Source organism: Colletotrichum graminicola (genome assembly GCF_000149035.1).
Source record: "Colletotrichum graminicola M1.001 genomic scaffold supercont1.2, whole genome shotgun sequence".
Lineage (NCBI taxonomy): Eukaryota > Fungi > Ascomycota > Sordariomycetes > Glomerellales > Glomerellaceae > Colletotrichum > Colletotrichum graminicola.
The window spans coordinates 1,244,566-1,269,327 of record NW_007361006.1 but is presented as its reverse complement, the minus strand read 5'-3'; the positions used below and the strand labels follow the sequence as shown (position 1 = coordinate 1,269,327).

Below are 24,762 nucleotides of genomic sequence, written 5' to 3'. Positions count from 1 at the left end.
AGAATTGGGAAAGCAAGACGAGCGAGCTCTGCTCGTGGGCTCTCTCTCTCTCTCTCTCTCCCTCCGCTCGGATTTTGGGTCGATCGGTTCCTTGCCTGGTCCTGCCCCCCCCTGGCTAGGCAGACCTCTCCAAATCATGGAGAACAGGAGAATGCGGTTTTGGGCATCTCACGAGTCATCGAGTCTCTTCCATCTGGACTGGCTCTTGCAGGAACACCCGCCCAACTTGGCTTCTGTCTGAGCCAGGTCTCGAGTGACTTCACTTACAGTGGATGAGAGATGGATAGAGAGCGCAGAATATACACAGGCAGAAAGATCAGCACGATCCTTTTTTTTTTCTTTTTTTTTCTCTTCTGTTTTTTTCTGAAAATTGACAAGGAAGGGTTCCTTCATGTCCAATACCTATGTCAAGTCCCCGCCTGTCACAGACGCACAGTGTCATCGCCGTCTGGCTGCGCACCAGCGCCCTAAGACAAGCGGCTGGCATTATTAGCGCGCTGTCAACGCCACCCGAGAATTGCTTTCTTGGCATGATGATGGCGACGGTCCGTGGCCGGAGCACAGTGTCCTCAGTACGGTGTGCCTCGATGCGCGAGCTTAATTCCTACCCATGGTGCTATGTCATTACATAGTACTTTTCGACCTGGCGTCCGGTACTTGTGAACTGGAGGAGGGCCGGAGAACGTGAGGGTGGATTAGCATGGCCTTGATTCCCGCGGAATTTCCCCTCATCCCGTTTCCTTGCTTCTAGTGCAGCAAACCAGAGTACTCTACCCTGTCGGTCTGTGTCCGATGCTGGATCTGATGCACGTCGGATGGATCTGGGGTTGTGACGGGCGTCTTGGGTGATGAAAACCACGATTTGAAACGAGGGTGGCCGCTGAAAACATCACTGTCGGGACAGCCGGAGGGGAAGTGGTAAAGGGAAAGAAGGAAGCTACTACGGAAAAGGCTGGGAAAGATGCCTACCTGCAGTACACACGTTCGTTCGTACGCATGTGCGTGTACGGATGTACTTGGACTTGTGTATGTATGCCGTGGAGAGTAAAAGAGCAAGACAGACCGATCGATCAATGCAGTAGGAGAGGAAAGCACAGTCCTATGTAGTGTACTACACAGTATGTAGCACATTCCGTCTTGCGTGTTGGGGTGTTGGACGGATGGGAAAGGAAAGGTTGGGTCTCTGCGGCGCCTGCCTCGGGTGCCCCCCCGCCTTTGTTTAACATGACGGGGAGGAACCAAGACGGGCGCACCTGCGGTATTCGTATCTCGAGGTACCTACCTAGTGTGGGCCGGCCAGTCATCAGATGTGTTTCCATGGAATGCTGACAGAGAAGAAAAGGGAAGAAGGAAAGGAGGGTTTCCAGTCACCGTGCACGCCCACTACTGCGCGTAATCCGTTGTTGGTACTACTGCCGGTGCATCCAAGACGGGGCCGCCCTCCATCACTCATTGCTGCTGTTCCAGCTGTGTTGTTAGTGAATGTTACTATTGCCTGGCCTGCTTTCTGTTGGGCTCCCTCCTCCTCCTCCTCCCCGCCCCGAGGCCCGCCGCCGCTTCATTCCTCGCTGTCTTTTTTTTTCCTACCACGATCCGCCTCTCATCGACGTCCATTATCCACTCCATCCCAATAGTCTCATATTCCTCTTTCTACTTTCCATTTCCCGCCTTCTTCATTCACCCTTGCCCTCCTCTTGCAAGAACGTGTATGTATGTATGTATGGATACATCGAGACGTATTGACTGCCACATCGATTCCATCACTACCACTGATTCGGTAACTGCCTCTCTTCAAAACATACTCACCAGGTATTCATTCTGGTACTCACGGTACCTGTTTGACTTGCACAGTCTCACACACACCACACGCTCCATTGACACCATTGACACCATCCACGCCACTCCCACACACCTTTTTCTTCGCCTTCTGACGCCTACCTACCTCATCATCCTACCAAATTCCCACTCCGTCATCATCGTTGGCCTGCGCCGTGCAGAAAATCAGCCCGAGCAGAAGGCATCCAGTCCAGCCCCTGCGTTCGCACAGTACACACAAAACACCCACACACTCACCCTCACACTACGTGCCGCTCAACGCCGTCATCGTCTGCCATTCTTTGCCTGGCCCTGTCCGGCCTGAACCATCCACCCCGGTTCATTCCCATTTCTTCATTTTCCCGCACTTCTTGCTTTGGTGCCTAGCGTCGTCGCTTTCTGGCTTGCTTCCCCCCCCCCAGCTCACTCTCTACACAGCCTAGCCTAATCAATTCCTCCCTCCGTTGAGACAAACGTGCTGCTTGCTTGCTTTCCTGCAGTCCGCGTTCCCGCCCCGTCTTTTAGTTGGCCTGCCTATTCCTTCAGCTGCCGTCATCCGAGTCCACGTTGCCCCTCCGTCAACATCACCGTCCGTACACAATCCACAAATCCCCCCTCGCAACAATTTCTCCCTTTCAGCTGCCTTCTCCCCCATTTCACAAAGTGTTCAACCTTGCATTTCTTCTCTTTTTGACTTGGCACCAATCTTTCCACTCTCCCCTTCTCGTGATACAATCCACTACAGCAGATCGCACCGTTCCGAAAGCATATACTCCCCACGACTCGTCTTTCGCCGTCTCCGCATTACCAATCCACAGGGCAATCAGCAAACCGCCCCCCTTCGAAACCCGGGGCACGCTGCGACTGCCGCCGAACGCCTGTTGAATTGCGACTTACGCTTCACTCTACACGTACCGGATCGCGGATAACTTCACGTCTCGATCGCTCCTCGCAGCGACCCCAACGATCAACATGTCGACGATACAGCAGCTTAAGAACTTCATCCGACACGGTACGACAGTCCCCCCTTCCTCTGACATACTGCGACGTTGTCCCGTCCTCCTACGACTAGTCGAGAATGCAGTGTAGTTCCGTGCTACACTACTCGACCCTATGCTTCTTTTTCTATTTCCCTCGTTCCTCTCCACGGCGTTAACGTGTATCGCCTATAGGAAAGCAAGCTCGAGCCGCCAACGGCGAAACGTCACCCAAGCAGCAAAACTCACCGCCCCAGAAGGCGCAAGTAGGCATCACCGAGCCAGCGATCGGCGCTGCCAACCCCGTTCAACCGGCCCCCGAAGCATACTCGCTCGCTGGCGATGACCAGCAGAACCGCGTCGCGCAAGCCGGTCACGCTGCCGCCCACGCCGTCGAGCCGAACCAGAACAAGACCTCCAAGGCGGGCAAGAACATTGACAGCGCCCACATTGCGAAGCTCATTGCTGAAGAGAACGAGAGCAAAAGCAAGTTTCCGAGATACCCCGGCTTAGAGAGATGGGAGCTGCTGGAGAAGATGGGCGATGGCGCCTTCAGCAATGTCTATCGTGCCCGAGATACCACGGGCGAATACCCCGCTCAGTGCGCTATCAAGGTTGTTCGCAAGTATGAAATGAACAGTATGCAGGTGAGTGGTGTTTGGGTGGTTACGGCCGCGACCATGATTTCTTCGTTTTATTTCTTCTTCAGCAATCTATTCTTGTGCTTGTCGCCTTCTCTGAGCATTCCCATACCAACAAGAGCGATCTTAGGGAAACAAGCATTTACACCCGGACTTCAAGAAGGTCCCTAAGGCTGCAGAGGTGCGAAAACTTTTCAGTATTTCATTTGTCTTTTCTCGTTGGGCCATCCTCACTTTACGACACACCTGTTGCTCTACTATTGTTAATCCGAGGATGGCTCTCCATTTACATCCCCGAACAATCCTGCTGACGCCACCACAGAGAGCCAACATCCTGAAAGAGGTTCAAATTATGCGCCAGCTCGACCACCCCAACATCATCAAGCTCATAGACTTTTCCGAATCGAGGCAGTACTATTACATCATCCTCGAACTGGCTCCCGGCGGCGAGCTGTTCCACCAAATCGTCCGCCTCACATACTTCAGTGAAGACCTTTCCCGGCACGTCATCGTACAAGTGGCCAATGCTCTGGAATACCTGCACGAGGAAAGAGGTGTCGTTCACCGGTACGTTCCCCTTTGCTCGCTCGCTTCGGACGGTCTGGCCGTCGAGCACTCCTCTAAGTGCATTAGCGACTGGAGGGGTAAAATGCCCGTCAGCATAAGCCTCGTGACGTCATCATGCTTTGACTACCGTCATTTGCTGATTCGATATTTTCTAGTGACATCAAACCGGAAAACATCCTGTTCAGCCCGATTCCCATCGTTCCGTCCAAGACCCCGAAGCCCAAGCAGCCCGGCGACGAAGACAAGGTCGACGAGGGCGAGTTCGTCCCCGGCGTTGGAGCAGGTGGCATTGGCCAGATCAAGATTGCCGATTTTGGTCTTTCCAAGATTGTTTGGGACAATCAAACCATGACGCCCTGCGGAACGGTCGGGTACACAGCTCCCGAGATCGTCAAGGATGAGCGGTATTCCAAATCCGTCGACATGTGGGCTCTTGGATGCGTTCTTTACACGCTTCTGTGCGGTTTCCCCCCGTTTTACGATGAGAGCATCGAGGTCTTGACAGAGAAGGTTGCCAAGGGCCAGTACACGTTCTTGTCCCCTTGGTGGGATGACATCTCCAAGTCAGCCCAGGATCTTATTTCTCACCTCCTGACTGTCGACCCTGAGAAGCGATACACAATCACCGAGTTTTTGGCTCATCCATGGATCAAGGGCTCCGGCCCCACTCCCCGAGAGGAGAAGAAGTCCCAGCCTGAAATGCTCCGCGCTTTCGATGCTACGAAGCTTGTCGACGGCGACCGCCGCTACGACTTCCGTTCCCCCGGTGCCGTCAACCTGCGTGAGGTATTCGATGTTGGTTACGCCGTGCACAGACAAGAGGAAGAGGCGAAACGCCGAAAGCAGGTCGGAACGAAGGGTGGTGTACCGGCTCGCTTCCTCAACAATCTCAACGAGGAGTCCGAGGATGAGGACCAAGAGATGGCTGACAGCAAGGAGGCCGAGTACGTTCACAAGCCGTCGCAGGCCACGCAAGCTCTCGAGAAAAGCATGCGCAACGCTCAGATTAGAGACCAACAAGAGCAACAACGCGGGCGCGAACGCGAGCGCCAAGCGCCCATCAACGAGAAGGGCTATGGCCAGCACTCGGCAGCCATCACCGCAGCTGCTCGCCAGCAAGTCAGAGACCGTAACAGGCAGAAGGGTGCTTTCGAGCTTAGCCTCGATGGCGCCACGCTGCTGGGCAGGCGGAATAAGCAGCCTCTTGCGGCTCAGGCAGGTGGGGCTTAGGAGCCTCGAACCCCAAGCTGCACTCCCCCGAGGATTGAGGATATCTCTCTAAGAAGCCTCGACACCACTGTGCAGACCTAGAAGTAGTAGGCAGGCAGAGTGATCCAATGTGGTTTTTCTGTTTTCGGCGTATGGTTAAAGGGATGGCATATCTCGGTCAAGTGGCCGAGGACACTAGCGCAAGTCATGATACGGCCGTCGTGGATATCCAATGTGTGTGTGTCAAGTTGGGCTTTGTTTGTGGTGATTTCTGACGGGGATGGATTAACCAGGGCTTATTTCCTTTTCGCAGCATCATACATAGGCTTGGGAGTTCATTGGCAACGGGAACCCTAGTTCCTCCTTGCGAACAACAATGAATGATATTTACTATCTGATTCGAACACATATTTTTGTGCCCATCGCGCCGCTTCCTAAAGTGTGTGGACTTGGTACCTTCGCAAACTGGGGTCACACCCTCGATCAGACTGCTTAGGAGGCATAGGACACTAGGGTGTGTGTGCGGTGGATATGGCACTCGGGTGTGTAACGGAATCGGCTGATGCGATATACGACTTTGTACGTTAAATGGTGTATGTCCTTATGGTTCTCGCGTTCAAGAATAGCGAACGGAAGGAGCCGGGGGGGGGGGCTCATGAACTGCTCGAAGTCACCGGATTGCTTCCATATTCTCCTCTTCCCCTCCCCGCTCTCTGTAGCTCAGTCTTTTCTCTCCCCCCGAACCGCATCCCCGCTACTCAACGAGCGATCAAGGCCGATGGAGGTCTGTGGCGGCCTCGCATTGCGCGTCTCGCCGGACCCGGAATGGTCGATCGTCGTCGATGGGATTCGCTCGGGCTTCGGGAGTAACGCGGAGTCGGGTGTGTTTGTCGTCAATGAGCCCCCATTATAGCATGTGCTCCTGGGCTACTTTGTGCCCCCCCCCCCTTCTAAGTGTTCTGAGGGCTGACTGTTTGTTAGTAACGTTTGCAGGGCCCGTTGAATAATCACTCTCTTATTCTAAGAGATGGTGCAGACAACGCAGAATGAATCTCGTGCGCGGATCCAATCCGATTCCTCCTCTTCGTAGGATTCACGAGGAGCACGTGAGCCGCGGTAGTGGCCGTCATTCCGACAAGCAACCCCTTGACGGTGTTTTGCACAAGTGTATCTTCGCCCTCTTGATACTCTTGCTTTTTTTTTCTCTTTTTCTTTTTCTTTTCCTGCTACTCGACAGAGGAAGCGATGCCTTGACATCCATGTGCAGAGAGCATCGAAGCAAACAAGGATACCAACGTCTTGGCTTTCGCTGGCTTGGAGAACCGACCACACGCCGAGCATGTCGCTGTCTGTTCGGGACGCGCGCCCACCAAGAGATGAGTCGTTCTTCGCTGTCACCTCGGACTAATGTCGCTTCAAGGACGACGACGGTACCATGATCTTGGCGACTGCGGTGGTGCTTCTCCGATTTTTGAACTGCATTGCGCCGACGAGCTGCAGTCGACCGAACCGCAAGCGGAACGGCCCGCGTACGGGACCATGTGCCTGGAGGAACCCGCCCACTGCCGTCATTGATGGGGGGGGCCTTCGTGGATCTGGGGTTCGGGAGTCACGATCTGGGAACAAAGGGGCGCTGTGCCCTAGATGGCGCCATTACGGGGTCCTTGGCGCGATTGTCCCGGGAGTTTGCATAACTGCGGGTCTTGGGCGGGGGGCTCGGGATATATCCCTCCACGACACGATGATACGGGACTGCAACTTGCAACTTGCAACGTAGTGTTGTTGAGGTTTTCTGGTGTTTTGCAAAGACAATGTCGTGTTTGTCGACCCCTTGCACGGGGGGCCACTCTGGGCGAATATCAAGATTCCCCATTCGGTCATGGGCTTCCTGGTGTAGTCGGAACCAACGCAGGCTTTTTCGGCTGTCGATCGGTCCTGAGCGACGTTATATAACGCCAGAGCCTTGAGTTCCAACAAACCCATCGCGACTCTGCTGCCGTCCGCACGGCGTTGTCGGCTCCTTGAAGGAGATCGGGCCGGAATGTGCCTATTGACAAGAGTTCGCTCGTCGTCGTTGTCGCCCATCAGTCCGGGGACGTTGATGCCTCGCTGTCGAGCGTTCCATTCTGATTCCAGGTGCTATTTCTGTATGGTTGAAGTCTGACTTGGTCAGCCTTCCTTGGGCCACTTTCCTGGGCCGACTCGGACCAGGCAGGGGAAACGGCGTGTCAGTTTCAATAGTTTGGAAAGATGGAGGCGCATCAACGCGAGATGAAGTCGATGTTTCTGTCCGGGCTTCGATGACCGAGGCTCTGTTATAATCCACTATTAGCAAAGAGGGTTGCGCGGACAGATTGATGTCTGGCGGTATTGAAACTTTCAGCTTTCCCGAATTGGACGGCTTCCCCATTTCGACACAACCACAATCCTCACGGCCGATTACCTGAAGAACAACCGTTCGACGGATTACCGTATACTACCTGCATGGAGAGGGGGGAACATCTCTTTCGCCCTTCAGACAGGAAGAGGGCCGGCACGCAGCGCGAAGCTACCAGACTGGTTACGACCAAGAATTGAGAACCCTGATGGCCTTTGCCTGCATGTCTCAAGGACCCGGATGGCCAACCTTGATGGCCCATCCTCACACACATGATGAATCTCCCGCCATGTCATCGCCTTGTCGCCAACCATCGCTAGCGATGCTGCTGCTGGTCTTGGTCAAGACAGCCAGCGCATCCACGGTTGTCATGGTTGTGATAAGACAATCTTTTTTTTTTGCCAGCCCAGCGCTGCGGCTCCCATTCCCAGGTGCCCCCTGAGGAAAGAAGCTGTCGGGTGAGCGAGCACATATAAGGACGGCCGTCCTCTCCCTGGTCTTGTGCTCTTTTCCTGGTTCTTGACCTCTTTGCCATCTCCATCATTCGGACGCAGCCAACGCGTTCGAGCTGACCGATCCGGGTATTGATGTTGACCGACCGACCGAATGGTGTAGGCGAGAGCTTCGAGTTGCAGAGATTGAAGAGAGGCGAGAGAAGAACCCGGCACACACATACACGCACACACACACACACTCACACACACACACACACACAGTATGAGCCTGGCTCTGCTACTCGTCTCTCCCAGTGTCTGGGAGGATTCTCCGCTGGGCAGACTTGCGAGAACCCCTTCCCCCCACGGTAATGAATCACAATTTCCTTTCTCTCGCTCTCTCTCTCTCTCTCGCTTCTCTCGCTTCTCTCGGTTTTCTTCTTTTCATTTTGGGCCAGCTAGGTGCTGGCTGATTGGGCAAGTCGGCTCCATCACGAGTCTGTCTCGCCGCCGGCCGTTCTCGATGATTGGACATCTGATGCCTCTTAGCTAACAGTTATCTCTTCTTGTTTGTTCACGCCATGTCTGATAGGGATTTACCGGGATCCTGACCACCCGCAAGGTTACTTGGAACCGAGGCAGAGATGAAGTTTACGCAGTATGGGGCTAGCCTACAGTTTCAAACTGGTGAGACTCCACCTCTGCGTTGGCTTCGTCTTCTCAAAGAGCCTTGTTTTGTTTCTCAATTGATTCTCAATTCTGGTTTCTTACTCCCTGACGGCGGATGGCAAGGTCATCCGGCGTGGTTCATTCTTAATCGTTTGACACCGCAAGTCTTTCTATTTGCTCATGTGTGTCTAAGCTTGCCCGCCTTTTGGCTGATACTGCCTAGTAAGCAGACGGATCCCAGTTGGCCCAACTATTAGTGCCGACTCTAGCCAATGCGGGATGGCTGGGGGTCGCATCACCTGGGAATAACAAGTGTGGGATGGCGCAAAAGTTTGTTTTCGCGCGGGTGCCGCTGCCAAGAAGCATCACAGGCAGATTTTCCCTCTCCGTCGTCCTACATAACATTGTCACGCATACGCCAACGGACACACGCCACACACATCCAACCACGACGGACAACGCCGCCGTCTGGTTTCCCCCATCTGGAGCAGTCCACTTGGAGTCTTCCACTCCCGAGGCTTGTCGAACACCAAAACCGAACCCCCCCCCCCCCTCATTCGACAGCCCAAGAGGATCCAGCCCGTCCCGAGTACAACCCCTCACGCCCATCTAGGACCGAATATCTGACCGACGATGGGGCGGGGCGACACCTATCGGGGACATGTCGTCCAGTCGCTATTGACGATCACTCCAGGCTCATCCTCGACATGCCATTCACGCGACCACGGACTGCCATGCGCACTCCACCCTGCCCGCCGCCTTGCCGTAACACGCCGTGAGTATGGCATATTCCTTACAGGTAAGATGCCTCATTAGCCCGGTCCTCCTGGTCCAATCACGACAGCCCGGCTCCCCGTCGACGGGTGGGCCCAGGCCCGAACGTGGCATCCTGCCCACCCTTTCTCTCCAACCTCTCTCCAAGGTTGCACCACCCACCACACAGCTCTGCAACCCGTGAATTCGGTTCCAAACCACGGTTGGTAACAGATCCCTTTTTTCCAACCTTTTCCGAGGCCCCATGGAGAGCTAGCTGGTATGGATCAAAGCCTTGGCGGGGAGTGCCGGCCTGATTGTGGCATCACACAACCCGCCATGTAAGACCTATCTCTCTACGCCAAACAAGCTCCCCCCCTCCCCTCCCCCCGCCGCGAGGCATTCGCCATCTGCTTGTGTGTGCGGCTGGCCCTACCAAGATGGGCAATGCGCACTTTCTCTCCCACCCGCGCCCGTTTTTTTCCTTTGCCTCCACGTAATCGCGAATGAAATGGCGCTTCGCCGGATAGCCGCCTGATGGTCCAGCTGACTGATACGTGTGGGGGGAGGGGGGGGGGGGGTGAAATGCGTTGAACGACAGCTATATAAACCGTAGGATATCACGGATCAAATCGAGTCTTTTTTCCCCTTCTCTCTTCATCCGACTCATCAGCTTTCAACCCTTCATATCTCAACTTACAAACACTCAAGCACTTTTCCCGCTTAACCCCACCACACTCTCAAAATGGCCCCCTGGTGAGTGTCCAAAACAAGCGTCGTCCCGCTTACAGCTTTCCTCTTTGCCCGTGACTGTGAAGCGGACATCTTGGCAAGGTTCACCTCAAGACTGATAGTTTTTGATTTTCGAAAATATAGCTCTTGCTCCTCTTGCGGCTCCAGCTGCGCTGGCTCTTGCAGCTCCTGCTCTTGCGGCTCTTGCTCCGTATGTTGAAACCCCCGCCTCTTCCGGAAGCCCAACTTCATCCTCCGAGAACCCAGCTCCGTAAGACGGTTGAGCTGACTCTTTGTTTGCGTTTTTTTTCTTTCGCAGCACTAAATCCAGCATGAAGGCGTCCCGCCCCGTTCGTATCTGACGGCCCCGAAAAGAAAAAGAGGCTCGCTCGCCAAAGAACAAACAAGTCCCATACAACAACCACGAGCTGTGTGCCCTCCAGCCGAGAGACCATTGGATCGCCGGTCTTACAAATTTCGCTTTCCGGGTGGAAGAGGGTTTTGGAGGATACTCGAACCGGGACGAGCGGGAGGCTCATGTAAGGGAAAGAAAGGACAGACCTTGTTTGTCTGGTTTCCCATTCTCTCTTTCTCGTGGGTTTTATTTTCTTGCGAGTAGTATTAGTCTTTCTGTGTGTGTGCTTTTCTTGCTTCGATGAGATATGATAGTACGAAATCGAAATGCTTGATTCCCGGGACCTGCGCGAGAATATCGCAAGTTGTCTTTTCCACCTTCGGTTGTGTCTACGCTCTTGTGGTGACGAGTGTTTTACACGCTTCACAGAGCACTGTGCACACTTGATACGCACTACTTGACCCGCGAAGTGTGATGTGATGTGCGGGGGGCGTTGGCTGTGAGTTTGGGGAACGGGTCACATTTCCAGGCCATCTCCACAGTTACTACACTCCAGCATTATGACCATGCAACTATTTGCTGTCGCCCGAAGGGGAGGACTGGAAGAAGCTGGAGAACGCCGGAGGAAGCCTTTCCCCCCTCACCCCACTCGCCGAGACGACGGAGGTTAGTTCGTGCGGGCGGAGAAGTGGGGGGGGGGGATATCGGAACATCAGCTGACAGAGTTTATCTTTCGGCCGATCTGCGTGCGTTGTCCTCTTTTGCTTTGTGGTGTGGACTGTGAGACGAATGGAGGGGTGGGTGTGACCGGGGTGTGCGGGTGGGAGGGGGGGGTGGGACGGGCGAAAAGGGCGGCGGCGTTGGATGACACGCAGTAGATGGAATAGATAGCTTTAGAGGTGTTAAGTGGAGGATTCGCTTCTGTGCTCCGTCTTCGAATTTGGTCGTCGAGCGGTGCTGGGCTCTGACGGTTTGCGCGCCGTCGGCGAGGTCTGAACTCCCGGCTTCGGCGGAAAACAAGCAGGAGAGCGCCAACAGAGATCTCTGGCGCGCCCTTTTGATGGCCGCGTTGCCCGATCCGGAGGAGGGGGAGGGAGGGAGATACCATCGCGGCTACACGGCAGAGAATCGTACAAACCCGCTTGACGTGGAGGAAGATGCCAGTGTCGGACGGGGGGTTATCGGCTCGATGCTGTACACTGCTTTCTTTTTTCTTTTATTTTTTTCTTTTTGGCTGTCAAGGTCGCCGCCGCTTCGTTGTCATGTCATCATTGGGGGATGGTTGAAGAACGAGTCTTGTGATGTTTTGTAAAGTCATGTCCCAGAAGATGGTATTTCTTTTGGGGTCTTTGCTCTTGGCCGTTTACTTCGCCGACGGCCAGGCAGAGACTACTTGTTGTTGGTGTTTTCGGCCCAAGATGGCTGCTGACTTTGATGTCAACCAAGAAAAGGAAGAAGGACATAACCCTGCCTTACACACGGGCCACTATCGGCATCAGGACGAACGGTCACCGGCGGCGGGTATCCCCCGAAAAATAGTCTTGGAATGTGCCTTTCCCCGGCAGCCTTGCTTGTTTAAGGCAATGCGAATCTGGTTCTCAAACTCCTTTTCATATGTGTAACGCATCAGCAGGCCAGCAATGCGTTGGCGTAGCCTCCATATCTCCGGGTGGCGCTCCGCCATGCCGGTCTTTGGCAACAGACCAATGCCAAGTGCAATATCTATCTGACGTAGTGCAGACTTCGCAGCTCCAAGCCGTTGGGCCACTGGGGCTGACGGCTTTGGGGTTGCCCCCTGAAGGTTCTGTAACTGGGCCGAATGGCCTGGTGTCGCCATCGACACCCGGCGTGCCGCATACAGCCCACGCCCTACTGCTTGTGCATTGCGCACCGTTGCTGATGCATAAGTTTGTAGAGTAGCCAAGAGGTGAGCGGCTATCTCCGTTCTCACACTTATCCATCGCAACTGTGGACTTAGAATCTGTTCCGAGCTGTGTGATGTTAGCGAATCCCTGGTTATGAACCTCATAACCTAGTCATACCACAGATTGGTTGTGGGCTAATGTTGTAAGCTGTATATGTATACACACCATCGCCGTTAAATGTGTTGCAATATCAGTCTACCCATAATGTGCTGAGAGTGTTCCCGGATGAATGACTAAAGTTATTACTCACCTTTAACAGATGGGTCATTGAAACTATAAAGTAAGTAAGCTTGATCGGTAATCTCCGTCTAGGTGTCTAAAGTAACCACATAGTTACAGACATCTCTCCCAGGGGAATATACATAGTATCTAACACACACAGTCATGTAGTAACTATAGTCAGTGGTTCGGAATTACGCCATAGCTTGACTCTGTGTCAGTATACGGGGGCTATGCATCTATGATTCATTAATAGGTGGCTCGCGGCCCGTGTCGTTCCCTGTTTGAGCTGTCAAGCCCCGCGCCGATCCCCGCCCATTCCTCGGCAGGGGAAATACCCGCACCCGGGTTCTTCAACCACGCGGCGAGGACGGGCGAGGTTAACGACGTGACGGAAGAAGGCTTTGTGCAAGAACCGATAGGGTGGGAGACGGACAGGGAGGGTTAGGATGACGCGACCGCGTGTTCGTCCTGCTGCTAGGCTGTCTCGAGATTGTCCGGCAATCTACTCGACTTGTCAGCGTCCGACACGCCAGCTCGCCCCCCTTCCCGGGATCGTCGGCCCGCAATAGTTGATGGGTGGACAGAAACTTCTCTTCTTCATTCGTTGAAGCATGCAGTGATGGTGGGATACCTTTGGCAAGCCTTGGGCTTTTCATTGGTGGGGGAGGGGCGTGAAATGGCGAATGATGCGATTGCTGTGATGGTACGGCAGGGTTCGGTTCGTCCGTTGATTCCTCCTTTAGGAAGGATTTCTCATGGCGCCATCTGCCACCGGTGCCGTGTTCTGACGGATAAGCACATGCGTCCAGCGTAGCAAACGTGGCCTTGTGGCGTCGCGCGGGGGGGGCCGACGGGATGCAGTCCTGCCTGTGGCCTGCCTGGCTGTGTCTGGGTAGAAACTCGAATGTGCGACCAAGTCCAACGTTTTGCCAGATTCATTGTGTAGGACATTGTGATGTTTCTATTTTCTGGTGTGTGTGTAAAGCCGATTGTTCTTACCGCCGTTGAGTGTCAGCAACATGTATCGATACATCTCGGCAGAACAGTATTAACCTGTCGCCGGGTCGTCGAATCACATTGCGGTCCGCGGTGTAGGACGAAGCGAATTGTACCCGGGAGTTGAATTTTTGGAGTTCGTAGTTATCTATCGGCACGCCGAGTGCACTTCTCGAAAGCTCAGCAGTGTATTCTTCTTTGGCGTGCCCAAAGCCACAGATACGCTTGTGCGAGGCCAGGATCTCTCATCTCGACCTGAAGGACCCTTTCGTATTTGATGGCATCGGAATGGCCCAGCCTTTGTGCCATCGACCTGCTGGACGTTGTTGACTGTGTCTAAACTTTTGATATCCTTAGGGTGGTTAAGATGCTGTTTGTTTGGCCTCCGGAAGGGAACCGAATCACTGTTTGAAATTTACCACGTAAACATCCAAGTCGGCATTCCCGCGAGAAGCCAGGCCGCTGAAGAGCCCACAGGCACTTGACAGCACGGAACAATTTCAGTTTACCTCCTGGGAGGTTGGCTAGATGGACGACGATGCAGGATGACACGTGGTAGTTTAGCTGTGGGGGCTGGACAGGCAGGTGAAGTTATGTATTGCTACCCAGTAGCTAGTTGCCGCAGGCGCCTTTTGTCCTCTATAGGAACGTCCCGGCGTTGAATATAACAACAACAACAACAACAACAGCAACCCAAGTCGGCACGATGTCAATGAATACCAGCCCACGGAGTCATTGAAGGAGGGGTGAGGTCACCGCTTACTTCTGTATCGGTTCCTCTAGTTTTCAGTGATCACCGCTCAATATCCCAGATTCAAAGTCATATAGGACAAAGAAAACCTAGGCCCTATTTCCACTCTCGCCATTTGTGCTTTGCTTCAACATCAACTTGATGCTAGCTGGTAAACTATAGGCAGTTTTGACGAAGAATATGAATAGGAGAGTAGCTGGTACTGACTGTAGGAATGTTGGTTTAGCCGCCCATTGCTTCCGTCAAGCGAAGGATGGCATAGGCCAGAAAAGCGCATGAAGCGATTTCGGAATCATCTTATTTCCCGTCCCTAGATTTGCATTTCTTTCCTATATACGGAGTACCACCCCCCTTCATTATTAACCACGGCGGCAATTGGTACAACCATGATCAATTAACGGCAACACATAGAAGCTACTGCCTCCCTTTTGCACTAATACCTTACATTAGTCTGCTGCATTACATCTTGTAAAAATAAACAAGGGCTTTCTTTGTTTGGCTATTTTGCCGCCGTGAGAAACGCTGTATAACTGATTTCTAATTTAGAGACACCACCTGGGTGCTGCTCTGGTACTGTCCCTTCCTTTCAGACTCCGCAAAGGGGCTTATCAGCTTCCTCTCGTACCCGCACACGTCAGATAGTCGCGCCGGGTGTCCTAATGCGGCCTTGTTTGGCTCATCCTCGGTCGCCGCGCGATTTGCCACCACACTGGCATGTTCCAGGGCCGTTCTATCCATTTCCCCTGCGTCTGGAGGTCGCTGAGTCCTCTCAATTTGAATCTCGTGGGTGACAACGATGCCCAGGGCTTGCCAAGTCTTAGCGACCACGGGCCAGAATACTGGGATCGATGCCAAAGCTAGTGATAGTCGGTTTTCTGTCTCTCCCAGGAGTATTATGGGTGGGAAGATCCACATTGGATCTGCGCCTTCATCTTCTGTCGCCTTGTTGGCCACTATACGCCACGCAGCGATTGCATTGATTCTGGGAGTTGAATCGTCAGTCAGTCGGCTACGCAACACGCTGGAAAACTAGGGCTTTCTGGGCTCTCATACAGTATTCCGATAAAAAACAAACCAAGCAGCCCTTTTCTTGTTTGGCTGATGGTCTCCTTGCTGAAAAGTAGGGGTATAGGCACTATGAGGATCAAAACGTCTAGCGCCATGTTCGTTCCGTTGGATGCGACAACGATGTCATAAATTTCTACAGGGTTAGTAGAACCGTATCCATAACAGTTTGATTCCGACCCCAGTGTGTAGAATTGGTATGGCGGAAAGCAAGGAAACCAGGCTATGAAAGAAAAGCCAATGCCCCATGCCGAAACAACAACCATCAAGATGATGGATATGATCCTCAGGTGTGGCATGCGATCTTGGAATACTCTTAGGTATTGCAAAATCATTGAAAGTTTTGTTAGGGCATTGGACATGGAAAATGACGCATTAGATATATAGAATAGCTGCATCACATGAGCTATGTCTTTGAACCATTGCGGTTGAGAGAGGAGGCAACCTTACCATGAAGAATTTCTCTCTATCTCTATCAGGTACATCTTTCATTCTGTGGCCCATGCCGTAGTTGGTAGCTGGCTCTGTTACTCCCGCGTATCCACAGAAATGCCAGAGAGCAGGTATACTGGGGGTATAGTTACTCAGACAAAGTCCAATCGCGCTCGTAGAGCCTGCTAACTGTAGCACCAATTCAGCATTTATAATCTTTGAGACGTCGTGGGTAGGGGTCCTACCAGCGCAATTACGATCACGAAGTCGTCCCATCCGGGCTTTCGTAGAACACACACTCTCGTATATACTCGCAGACCAACGGAAATCCAGGCAGCGACCTGAGAAAGAAAGTCATTAAGAAGCCCGGGTGATTGAATCTTACGTGTCTTCGCACCAATAATGAGACTATCACGCCCACAATTGTGCCTTTGCGGTTTTCGAATGGCAACCCTTCGTCCGTGTAGTGTGCGGGGAAGTTTCCAACCCTACTCATATTCCCGAACATCGTTTCTTGAGAGACAGTCGCATAAGCGACGTGAGCGTGAAACTAGGTGTCCATTAGCCCGGCATCAGCATCTCGCTTGAAATGACAAATGACCTACTACTCAGGCTGATCATGCAAACGGCAGGACAGCACTCATCGCGGAATTATAGATATTGCCCTTCAGGAATTGACCAGAATTCCCACGGAATGAAATTCCATGGGAAGGTTTAGGTGAATTCGTTGGCTCGATTTGGAATCGTTGACAGTCCCGGCCAATCTTGATCACATGACGAGGTGAGGCGGGGACTGCACACTGATAAAGTATAAACTTGAAGTATGCCGAAGGAATGTAACAAGACGCAACTCAATATTACGAAATCCAACCATCTGAAAGCACACGTGTTGGTTAGCAAGGCTTGTATCAGTGCTTAACCAGGAGTGCCCTGTCCTATGTGTAAACAGTTCAAGCAAACTGTCACAAGCAGGTCAGGGCAACCAACTCTGGCACAAAGCAAAAGCTTCGGTGATAATACACCTGCATTATTATCCCCTTTTTTGCACTATATAGCTACGTCAGCTAGCACCTAACTAGTTAGATTATAACACTATATCTCCCCTCTAAGAGGCATGTCCCTATGCCTAGTAACTAACTAGGCATATTACAGGTATAAGCAGGGAAACTCTAGTAGGGGTATAAGGGACTAATCCTACACATACTGCTTATAGTTGGAATGCTAAGGACTCTAGAGAGGATCCTACCTGGCTGGTAGCGCTAGGATTTAAACCTAGACCCTCTACGTAAGGTAGGTGCATTATTATGTTATAAGTAGGTTAGGGTAACTAACTCTAGCATAAAGTAAAAGCTTTGGTAATAATGCACCTGTATTGTTATCCCCTGTTCTACACTATATAGTTACGTCAGCTAGCACCTAACTGGTTGGATCGTAACACAAACCTTCCAAACATTGGAGGTGATCTCGCCGCCTTCGCAGCAAACGGTTTTAGGCTCCTATGGTGTAGGTAGGAATAAACTCTCTCTAGCCATACTTCCCATCTTAACCCTTCCCTTATTCTTTCTTATATGTCTTGAACATTCTTAGTGCTTACGTGGGTACTACACTAGAAACCTTAATACTTCCAATCCTTATGAAAGGTTCCACAAGGCTGGGCCAAGGGACTGCCGCTCTTCCGGATTGCGACTCAACCAACGGCTTCTATGACAGGCAGATCTCTCTCAACTGATAATATTAAGTACAGCTGAAGGCCCCCTAGCAAAACATGTGAAGGTTAAGGTTCTATCAAGCTCACTGTCAGTTAAAAGCTAGAGAAAAATCTCTTTACTCCTGATTCCAGGAACCTGAGAGGCCGGGGAACAGTAGGGGCGGCACTAGCGGGGCAGCCGGTGGGAGCGTCGGGCTAGGTTACCGACTACTCTACTCGGTCCGATCGCAGCCTCTGATATCCCACTACAGAGTAGCATCGTCATGTAAGTCTGCCTGTAATGTTATATACTCACGCACGCTCCCTATTCCTGACATTAAAAACACAGATCTCTATGGCTTTCTATCGCTACCTGGCCTAGAGCAGCTTTCATACACTCCGCGCTGTTTTGCCTGACCATGGAAGTTCTGCTGAACGTAATCCTCTACTTACAGTAAACCTAGAGCTACTAGGCCGTTAGTGGGTTAGATAGCTGCTGTAATACTGGTCGGATATTGTTATCACGATCTCAGTGATGTAATGGTGATCATAATTCTTATGGTTATGTTGGTGGTGATAGTGGTAACAACAGTGACATTAACGGATAGGAAAGGGAATTTTATAAACAGCTAACAAGCTAGTAAATGTATTGTGAACGTAAATCAAAACTAAAACATTATGGAGTTTCAATATTAGAGTACTGAGCAAAGGGGTTCATTTTAGCCTGCAACCACGTAGTCATAGATATAATTGTTAGAACAGCAGTTCTAATAGTTCGTACGCATGAGTCAGCAGCCCAGAAGTCTTTAAGAACATCCACTTCCAGCCGGCCTGGACTTGGACAATTTAAGCCTTTTACACCCTTATATCCTCTAATCGATATACGCTTAGGTAAGTCCTGCTGTGTATTAGTGAGACTTGGCCTGATCGCCCCATCCAGTATGCCTGAGCATTGTGGTCAACCAGAAAGATACAATGAGTCATTGACTATCTAGTCGCTCCGGAGATGAGTACCTCAGTCTGCCTGGCAAGAATGCTCAAGAACCGTGTCAGCTGAAAGAAGTTATGAGTCGATGCATGTTTCCCCAAGAGCTGGAGCCACCATTTCAAATACAAGCAGGACCTCAATGAAACCGACCAGGGTTTTGTGTTGATAATACATGAAGTGATATTTCGACCTTACCCAAGGCAACGAACAGATCCAAGCGAGGAAACACCATTATGAAATCTCCCAGTGAAACTTTTCTGTGGTTCCTCCAATGGACTTCGGGTAGTTCATCATGTCTTCGGACGCATGGTTGTGAGTCTCGTATTCAATCGCAATCATTCGGAGCTGTGATACATGCCTGCTGTAGGACAATGGGCCACACCCCGAGACATGCTGATATCAATCCTGAAACAACAGATTAGGATGTGCAGGACGAAATTTGCGATCCGCTTGATCACTATTGTACTTTATGGTCAGAACCCGCAGTTAATCGGGACCTGTGTGTGTCTGCAGGCAAGGGAAATGAAAGATTGCCGGAAGATGCATGCATGGCTTTATCATGGACTGCCCCCTTTACTGGCATCTCTGGGTTTTCGGGCAGACGACGGAGTAAAAATGAAGGAAGAATTGGAATGTAAACCATGTCTGGTTGTACATCTGAACTCCGTAGAGGACCCATGAAGCGATTTCCTGTCTGTAGCTAATGAGGGCCAACCGATGGGACGCGTGTCAGGCAACCCAGCCTCACATCACTCTACGTTCTCAGAAGGATAATCTCTTGTAGCATAGCTTGATGACGTGCAATTTCGTTCCACGTTGCAAGCTGAATTCTTTCAAAGCATTGCATGATCAAGAGATTACGATTCAGGCAAAGCCTTAAGGCGCGCAGAAACCAAACTTTACAGGGAAGGAAAACATCAACTATAGGCCTTTAGTCTACTACAAAGGAGCACTTTACTCAGCATTTGCTCTCCCGGCCATGTTGTAGCGAAAAGAGGACACGATAAGGCACAAAGAAACAGTGATCTGACGGTGAGCCCACCAAGCGCGAAGCGCCGAGCCTCACCAAGAAGCGCCAAGCGCTAGACAGCCCCAACGCCAGTCAACACCCCTGTTGGCTAAGGAACCCCAAGAACGCGCAAGAACGGAGGGGCCCTATGAAAATGTCCGGCCAAGACAGTCCCGCCTTGGCCGGCTCGGCGGTTGTCGTCACATCGGCACCGCTGTCCGGCTTTGGCCAACTCTGCCAGCCATGCCGCTCTCTGCAGTCCCTTCTCTCCACACAGCGGAAAGCATTGACAGAGCCCAACAACACCAAAATCCTCCGCTTGGCGCCGAGGCTGCGGTGAGACCGCCGCGAAATGCGGGCCCCTCCGCCGAGAGTATGAGGGGCGGGCCACAAGCCTACTTGAACTACATTTCGTCCAATGGCCGCCCTGCGGTCCGATGAAAGCCCTGGACGCCCAGTCACTTTGTTAAGACACTAAGGCTCTTGTCCTATTTCGCTGTTCTGGGCAGTCCACTCTATTGCTCTGGGCAGGTTTGGGCCGACGCCTCCATAAACGAAGGCTACCTGTTTCCACACAGGCAACAAGGTCGTACGCGGTTCCAGTAGTCCTGGCCCCCCCGGCAAAGTTGGCCGTTGTCTCCCCAGGTTTCCCATTCGTCCTGTCTTCCTCCCGCCTCCTCTCCGCCGCCAAATTCGTGTCTTGGCAATCCCGGAAACAACGACGTGTACAGTCCTCGAAAGCAACGACAATTGACCCTACTGAGGTCGGTTGACCTTTTTGCCAAAACGAAAACCAGTGTTTTCGGTCGAAGAAACGGAGATTGAAGTTAGATGACTGAACCACTAATTATTTCTCAGGCACTCCAAGAAGGGGGTCAGCTGGATTTGACGCAACGGTAGAAAGGCCGTTTTAGAGGCCACTGCAATACCGTGAGCCATCCTGGTGACATCTCTGGAAAAATGTCGGCGGCAAGAAGTCACCCTCGACCCCAAGATCTTTGACCGAGTGGCCCGCCACCGGCTAAGTCTATGCGGTTCCCGCGGTCTCCCCACCTTCGACTGCTAATAAGTTTCAAAGTCTTCAAGGTCTATCACCCATAGGAAGCCGGGCACGCTCCTGTCACCCCCCCCCCCCCCCCCCCCCCCCCCCCCCTGATGCTTGCCACAGAAGCACGAACGACGGCCAGTGCCTCCTTGACAGGACTGATAGTTGTAAGACATTCCAAGCCGAGTGGCCTAGATTGACCAGCAGCCTGGAAGACCCTATCGTCGCCTCGTCAGAGTCGACGTTTCGCCAGGCTATGTTGCATTCTTGGTCTACCAGACACTGTCTCGCTTGGCTTCTCTTTCTTTTTTTTCCTGTCGTCTTACTTCCCAACGGAAGGGAGGACGGCAGCGGCTCTTCAGTCCATATCTTCTTGCGAGATGTCCCATCCCTTCATCCTGTGTGTCTTCGGAGGTCCCATACTGGTACAGATACAACGCGTTCCCTCTTAAGGTCGCACTTGTACACGATGATACTCTAACACAGTCGGAAAAGTCCGGAGGTTCCATACATAGCCACAGCAGCAATAGTCCGCTATCGGGATCTACAGGGCGTACTTGGCCTTGAATCAGAAGCGTTTGTGATCCATATCCATTACCAAAATAACACTGACCGTCTGCGATCTGCGGCCAAGATGCCCCTATTTAGTCCGGAGCCAAGTACGTCTCTGGTAAGCACACAACCGTTAAATAGATCGACTCTCGGCGCTACGAAGAAATCCATTATCCCTTTCCCACCGCCCACCAGACAGACCATTATCCATCAGCAGCGCTGGGATACCAGGTGACCGTCATCCCACAAGAGGCTAAGACCCATATTTTGCAGCTCGTTATTTCAAGTTTTTCCTTTTCTGGCTTGATTCTCTTGTGAGATCTTATCTGCCTCCCTAGACGCCCTTTTAATTTTTCTTATATCCCCCGCGAAGCCTGGTTGATAGCTGCTGTTCTTTCCGTCGTCCATCAGACAAGTTTACTCCATCATCATATGAGCGATAACTAAAGAGATCCTCCCCTTACTAAAAAGACCTTGCCGGCCAAGGCGTCCTTTCTCGTCACAAACGTACCATAGGCCCCCCGACGTACGGAAACCACAAGCCCTTGGAGGTGAAGCCACAATCAACAAGCCAAGATGCCTACTCTTGATCCCAGCGAATTGAACATCGTGTTGGCCGTCTTTGGTGGGTACCCCAAGCCTTGGTCCGTTCAGTCGTATGTGACTAACTGTTCTGTCCCTTTTCTTTCCTGCAGGCGCGTTCATCATCCTCTTCGGCGTTCTCTCTGTGAAGATCAAGAATGTGTGGTACTTGGGCGAGGCCTGTAAGTTTTGACCGGTCGATGCTACCTATATCGCATCCACCTTGCATACACCTTGCATACCTGCATCATGATCTGCAAGATGAACTGACACGTTGCCTTTTACGCAGTGCCGGCCGTCGTGTTAGGTATCTGTCTTGGTCCACTAGCGGCCAAATTTCTCGACAGTGAACGATGGGGGTCGGCTGTCGAGGGTCAAACCAACGATATCACTCTCGTGCGTATACCTTCACCAAGTACTCAATATGAGAAGCCTTTTCCAGTGTGCTGACCGGTGTAATATATCCATAGGGAGTTATGAGAGTGATGATCGGTATCCAGCTAGTCATGGCTGGATACCAGCTCCCGGCAAAATATCAGAGGAACAGATGGAAGGATATGCTCGTCCTTATGATCCCCATCATGACCTTGATGTGGTTGGCCACAACCATCTGCATCCTGGCGACGATCCCCAAAGTGACGCTTCTGGGCGCCATGGTTATCGCTTCCTGCGTTACTTCGACAGACCCGGTGTTATCACAAGCAGTTGCCAAGGGACCCTTCTCCGACAAGTTCGTCAGGCGTTCTCTGCGTGAAATCATCTCCTCCGAAGCCGGCGCCAACGACGGGTTCGGGTTTCCGTTCCTGATGCTGGCCACGTACCTCATGCGGCATGCCGAGAACCCCGACTTGTCCGCCGGTAGTTCGACGGTAGAGACTGTTGCCCGAGCAATCCTTCCCCGTGCAGGGGACGTTGCCCGCCAGGGTGGCGGCATTGGTATCGCGATGATGAACTGGCTCCTCGAGACCTGGCTCTACTTTGTTCTGATGAGTATCGTCTACGGTGCAATTGTCGGAACAATGATCAGATTCGCCCTCAAGTTTGCTGTCAGGAGGCAAGTCAAACATGTATGAAATGAAAAGACAAAAAAACTAACATCAGCACAGGAAATGGATTGACTCGGAGAGCTACGTGCTCGTGCCAACCGCCATCGGTGTAAGTTGCAACCGCAGCTCTACTGTATCAAGTCTATGGCTAACAGCAATGGTAGCTCTTCCTAATGGGCACATCTGGAGCGATTGGAACCGATGATCTTCTGTCCTGCTTCGTTGCTGGCAGTGCACTCAACTGGGATGGCGAGTACCTGGCCGAGGCTCAGAAGCGACACGACGAGGTCAACGCCAGTATCGATGTTCTTCTCAACTTTGGCGGCTTCATCTATCTCGGCACTATCATCCCCTGGAGCGAGTTCAACTCGGACATAACCGGCATCAGCCCTGGTCGTCTCTTCGGCCTTGGCGCGCTTGTCCTTGCCTTCCGCCGTATTCCTGCTGTCCTACTCACCTACAAGCTCATGCCCAACACCATCAAGGACTGGAAGGAAGCCCTTTTCATGGGATACTTTGGTCCCATAGGTGTTGGTGCGGCTTTCTATGTGGAGCATGCCCGCCATCTTTTCCCCACGATCACCGAAGCGGCAGGTGACAATGAGGTTACGGATATGCTCCGAGCCATAGGGCCCGTTGTTTACTGGCTGGCGCTTTTCTCCATCATCGTTCATGGTCTTTCCATCCCTACCCTTAATATCATCTACGAGTACATGGGCGTGAAGCCTATCCAGGAGGATGCAGTCGCAGTCAGACGCAGGTCTGTCCGCGTACCTCCGCCTTCCAACGCTGTCGAGGGCGACAAGGAAACCTTCATCGCCTTCAACCGCTTCTCGCGACCTAACCTGTCTGCGGAGTCGCTGTCGCACCTACGGGACGACGATTCTATCACAGACGAGAAGGTCAGGTACCCAGACCTTGAGACGGGCCTAGAGCAAGCCAAGCATAACGCGCAGTTGTCGCCGAAACGCAGCTTTAACTTCCCATCAGTAAGCCCGCCTCGGAGCCATAGCCGACCAAGAACGAGCGCCAGCCAAGTCAAGTGGGACCAGTCCCACGCCACGCAAGGTTGACATGCATGACGGAGGAAGAGATTGAGAACTTTGGAAGGATGTTACCTGATACCATTACCGCACTAATTGCGACAGCAATGAGTTCACGTGTGTTGGGTTGGGTTGGAACTTCGAGATATACCAACAGGCTCATTGCTGTCATTACCATACCAAACGTCCCAAGTCACTCGTTGAGCAGTTCCGATAGAGATTTTGACAGCCGACGCGCAGTCTGGAACGACGCGAGGATGATAGAAGTCTATCTGAAAGATTAAAGAAGCCGAATAGTGTCCTGATCGTGAAGGCTTCACTTTTTCTATATTCTAGATCACAGACACACGCAAACCAATGCTTCAGCCAATGCGAGCTATCCCTTGCCTCAGGTCAACTTTTCCAGCTGTAATGCCCCAGAGTTAGATGGCTAATTGAGTTGGGCAATATTTCGCTGGAGATGCATGCAACAAAAGCCCCTGTGGATCGGGATCCCCAGCAATGGTTATTACGTTGGTACAGTGCCTTGAGCAAAAGCGAAAGGATCATTTGAGCAGGATCGTTTTTGCTATGGTCGACATAAGCATGGAACGAAAGACCAATGCCGACTCAGTTTTCTTGGCCGGATCTCATCCCGGAGAAATGAAACAACGCCGTGTCAAATATGACTCGTAGGTAAAGCTCATGACCATGGCCTCAGATCCAACCGAGTACACAAACCCGCCCGGCCTGCGAATGACGGAACCGAGATCTTAACTCATCTCGAGAGTTCATGTTGAATGTGGGCTATGATTCGAATATTACCAAAAACTGGGATGAATGTAACGTCGCCTCACCGGGAATGAGACTCGTGATGTGTGTAACTCATCATCAGACCAACATGCAGGTTG

The 24,762-nt window shown here is 52.1% G+C and overlaps 4 protein-coding genes across 4 annotated transcripts; 2 read left to right on the top strand and 2 right to left on the bottom strand.

Annotated features, from left to right (window-relative positions):
- Positions 1 to 2,787: 2,787 nt before the first annotated feature.
- Positions 2,788 to 5,230, top strand: GLRG_00804 (uncharacterized protein; the record flags this gene model as incomplete). Its single annotated transcript, XM_008091489.1, has 4 exons — positions 2,788 to 2,827; positions 2,988 to 3,439; positions 3,756 to 4,000; positions 4,156 to 5,230. 4 exons carry the CDS (start codon positions 2,788 to 2,790, stop codon positions 5,228 to 5,230), a joined length of 1,812 nt encoding a protein of 603 aa, XP_008089680.1.
- A 6,794-nt stretch (positions 5,231 to 12,024) lies between these two features.
- On the bottom strand, positions 12,025 to 12,722 carry GLRG_00803 (uncharacterized protein; the record flags this gene model as incomplete). The annotated part of the gene is made up of 2 exons (XM_008091488.1): positions 12,025 to 12,510; positions 12,705 to 12,722. 2 exons carry the CDS (start codon positions 12,720 to 12,722, stop codon positions 12,025 to 12,027), a joined length of 504 nt encoding a protein of 167 aa, XP_008089679.1.
- A 2,238-nt stretch (positions 12,723 to 14,960) lies between these two features.
- GLRG_00802 (uncharacterized protein) lies at positions 14,961 to 15,586 on the bottom strand (the record flags this gene model as incomplete). Its single annotated transcript, XM_008091487.1, has 2 exons — positions 14,961 to 15,405; positions 15,477 to 15,586. The coding sequence occupies 2 exons, from the start codon at positions 15,584 to 15,586 to the stop codon at positions 14,961 to 14,963; spliced, it is 555 nt and encodes a 184-aa protein (XP_008089678.1).
- A 6,191-nt stretch (positions 15,587 to 21,777) lies between these two features.
- Positions 21,778 to 23,902, top strand: GLRG_00801 (sodium/hydrogen exchanger family protein; the record flags this gene model as incomplete). Its single annotated transcript, XM_008091486.1, has 6 exons — positions 21,778 to 21,826; positions 21,897 to 21,965; positions 22,073 to 22,179; positions 22,254 to 22,841; positions 22,885 to 22,938; positions 22,994 to 23,902. 6 exons carry the CDS (start codon positions 21,778 to 21,780, stop codon positions 23,900 to 23,902), a joined length of 1,776 nt encoding a protein of 591 aa, XP_008089677.1.
- Positions 23,903 to 24,762: the final 860 nt, after the last annotated feature.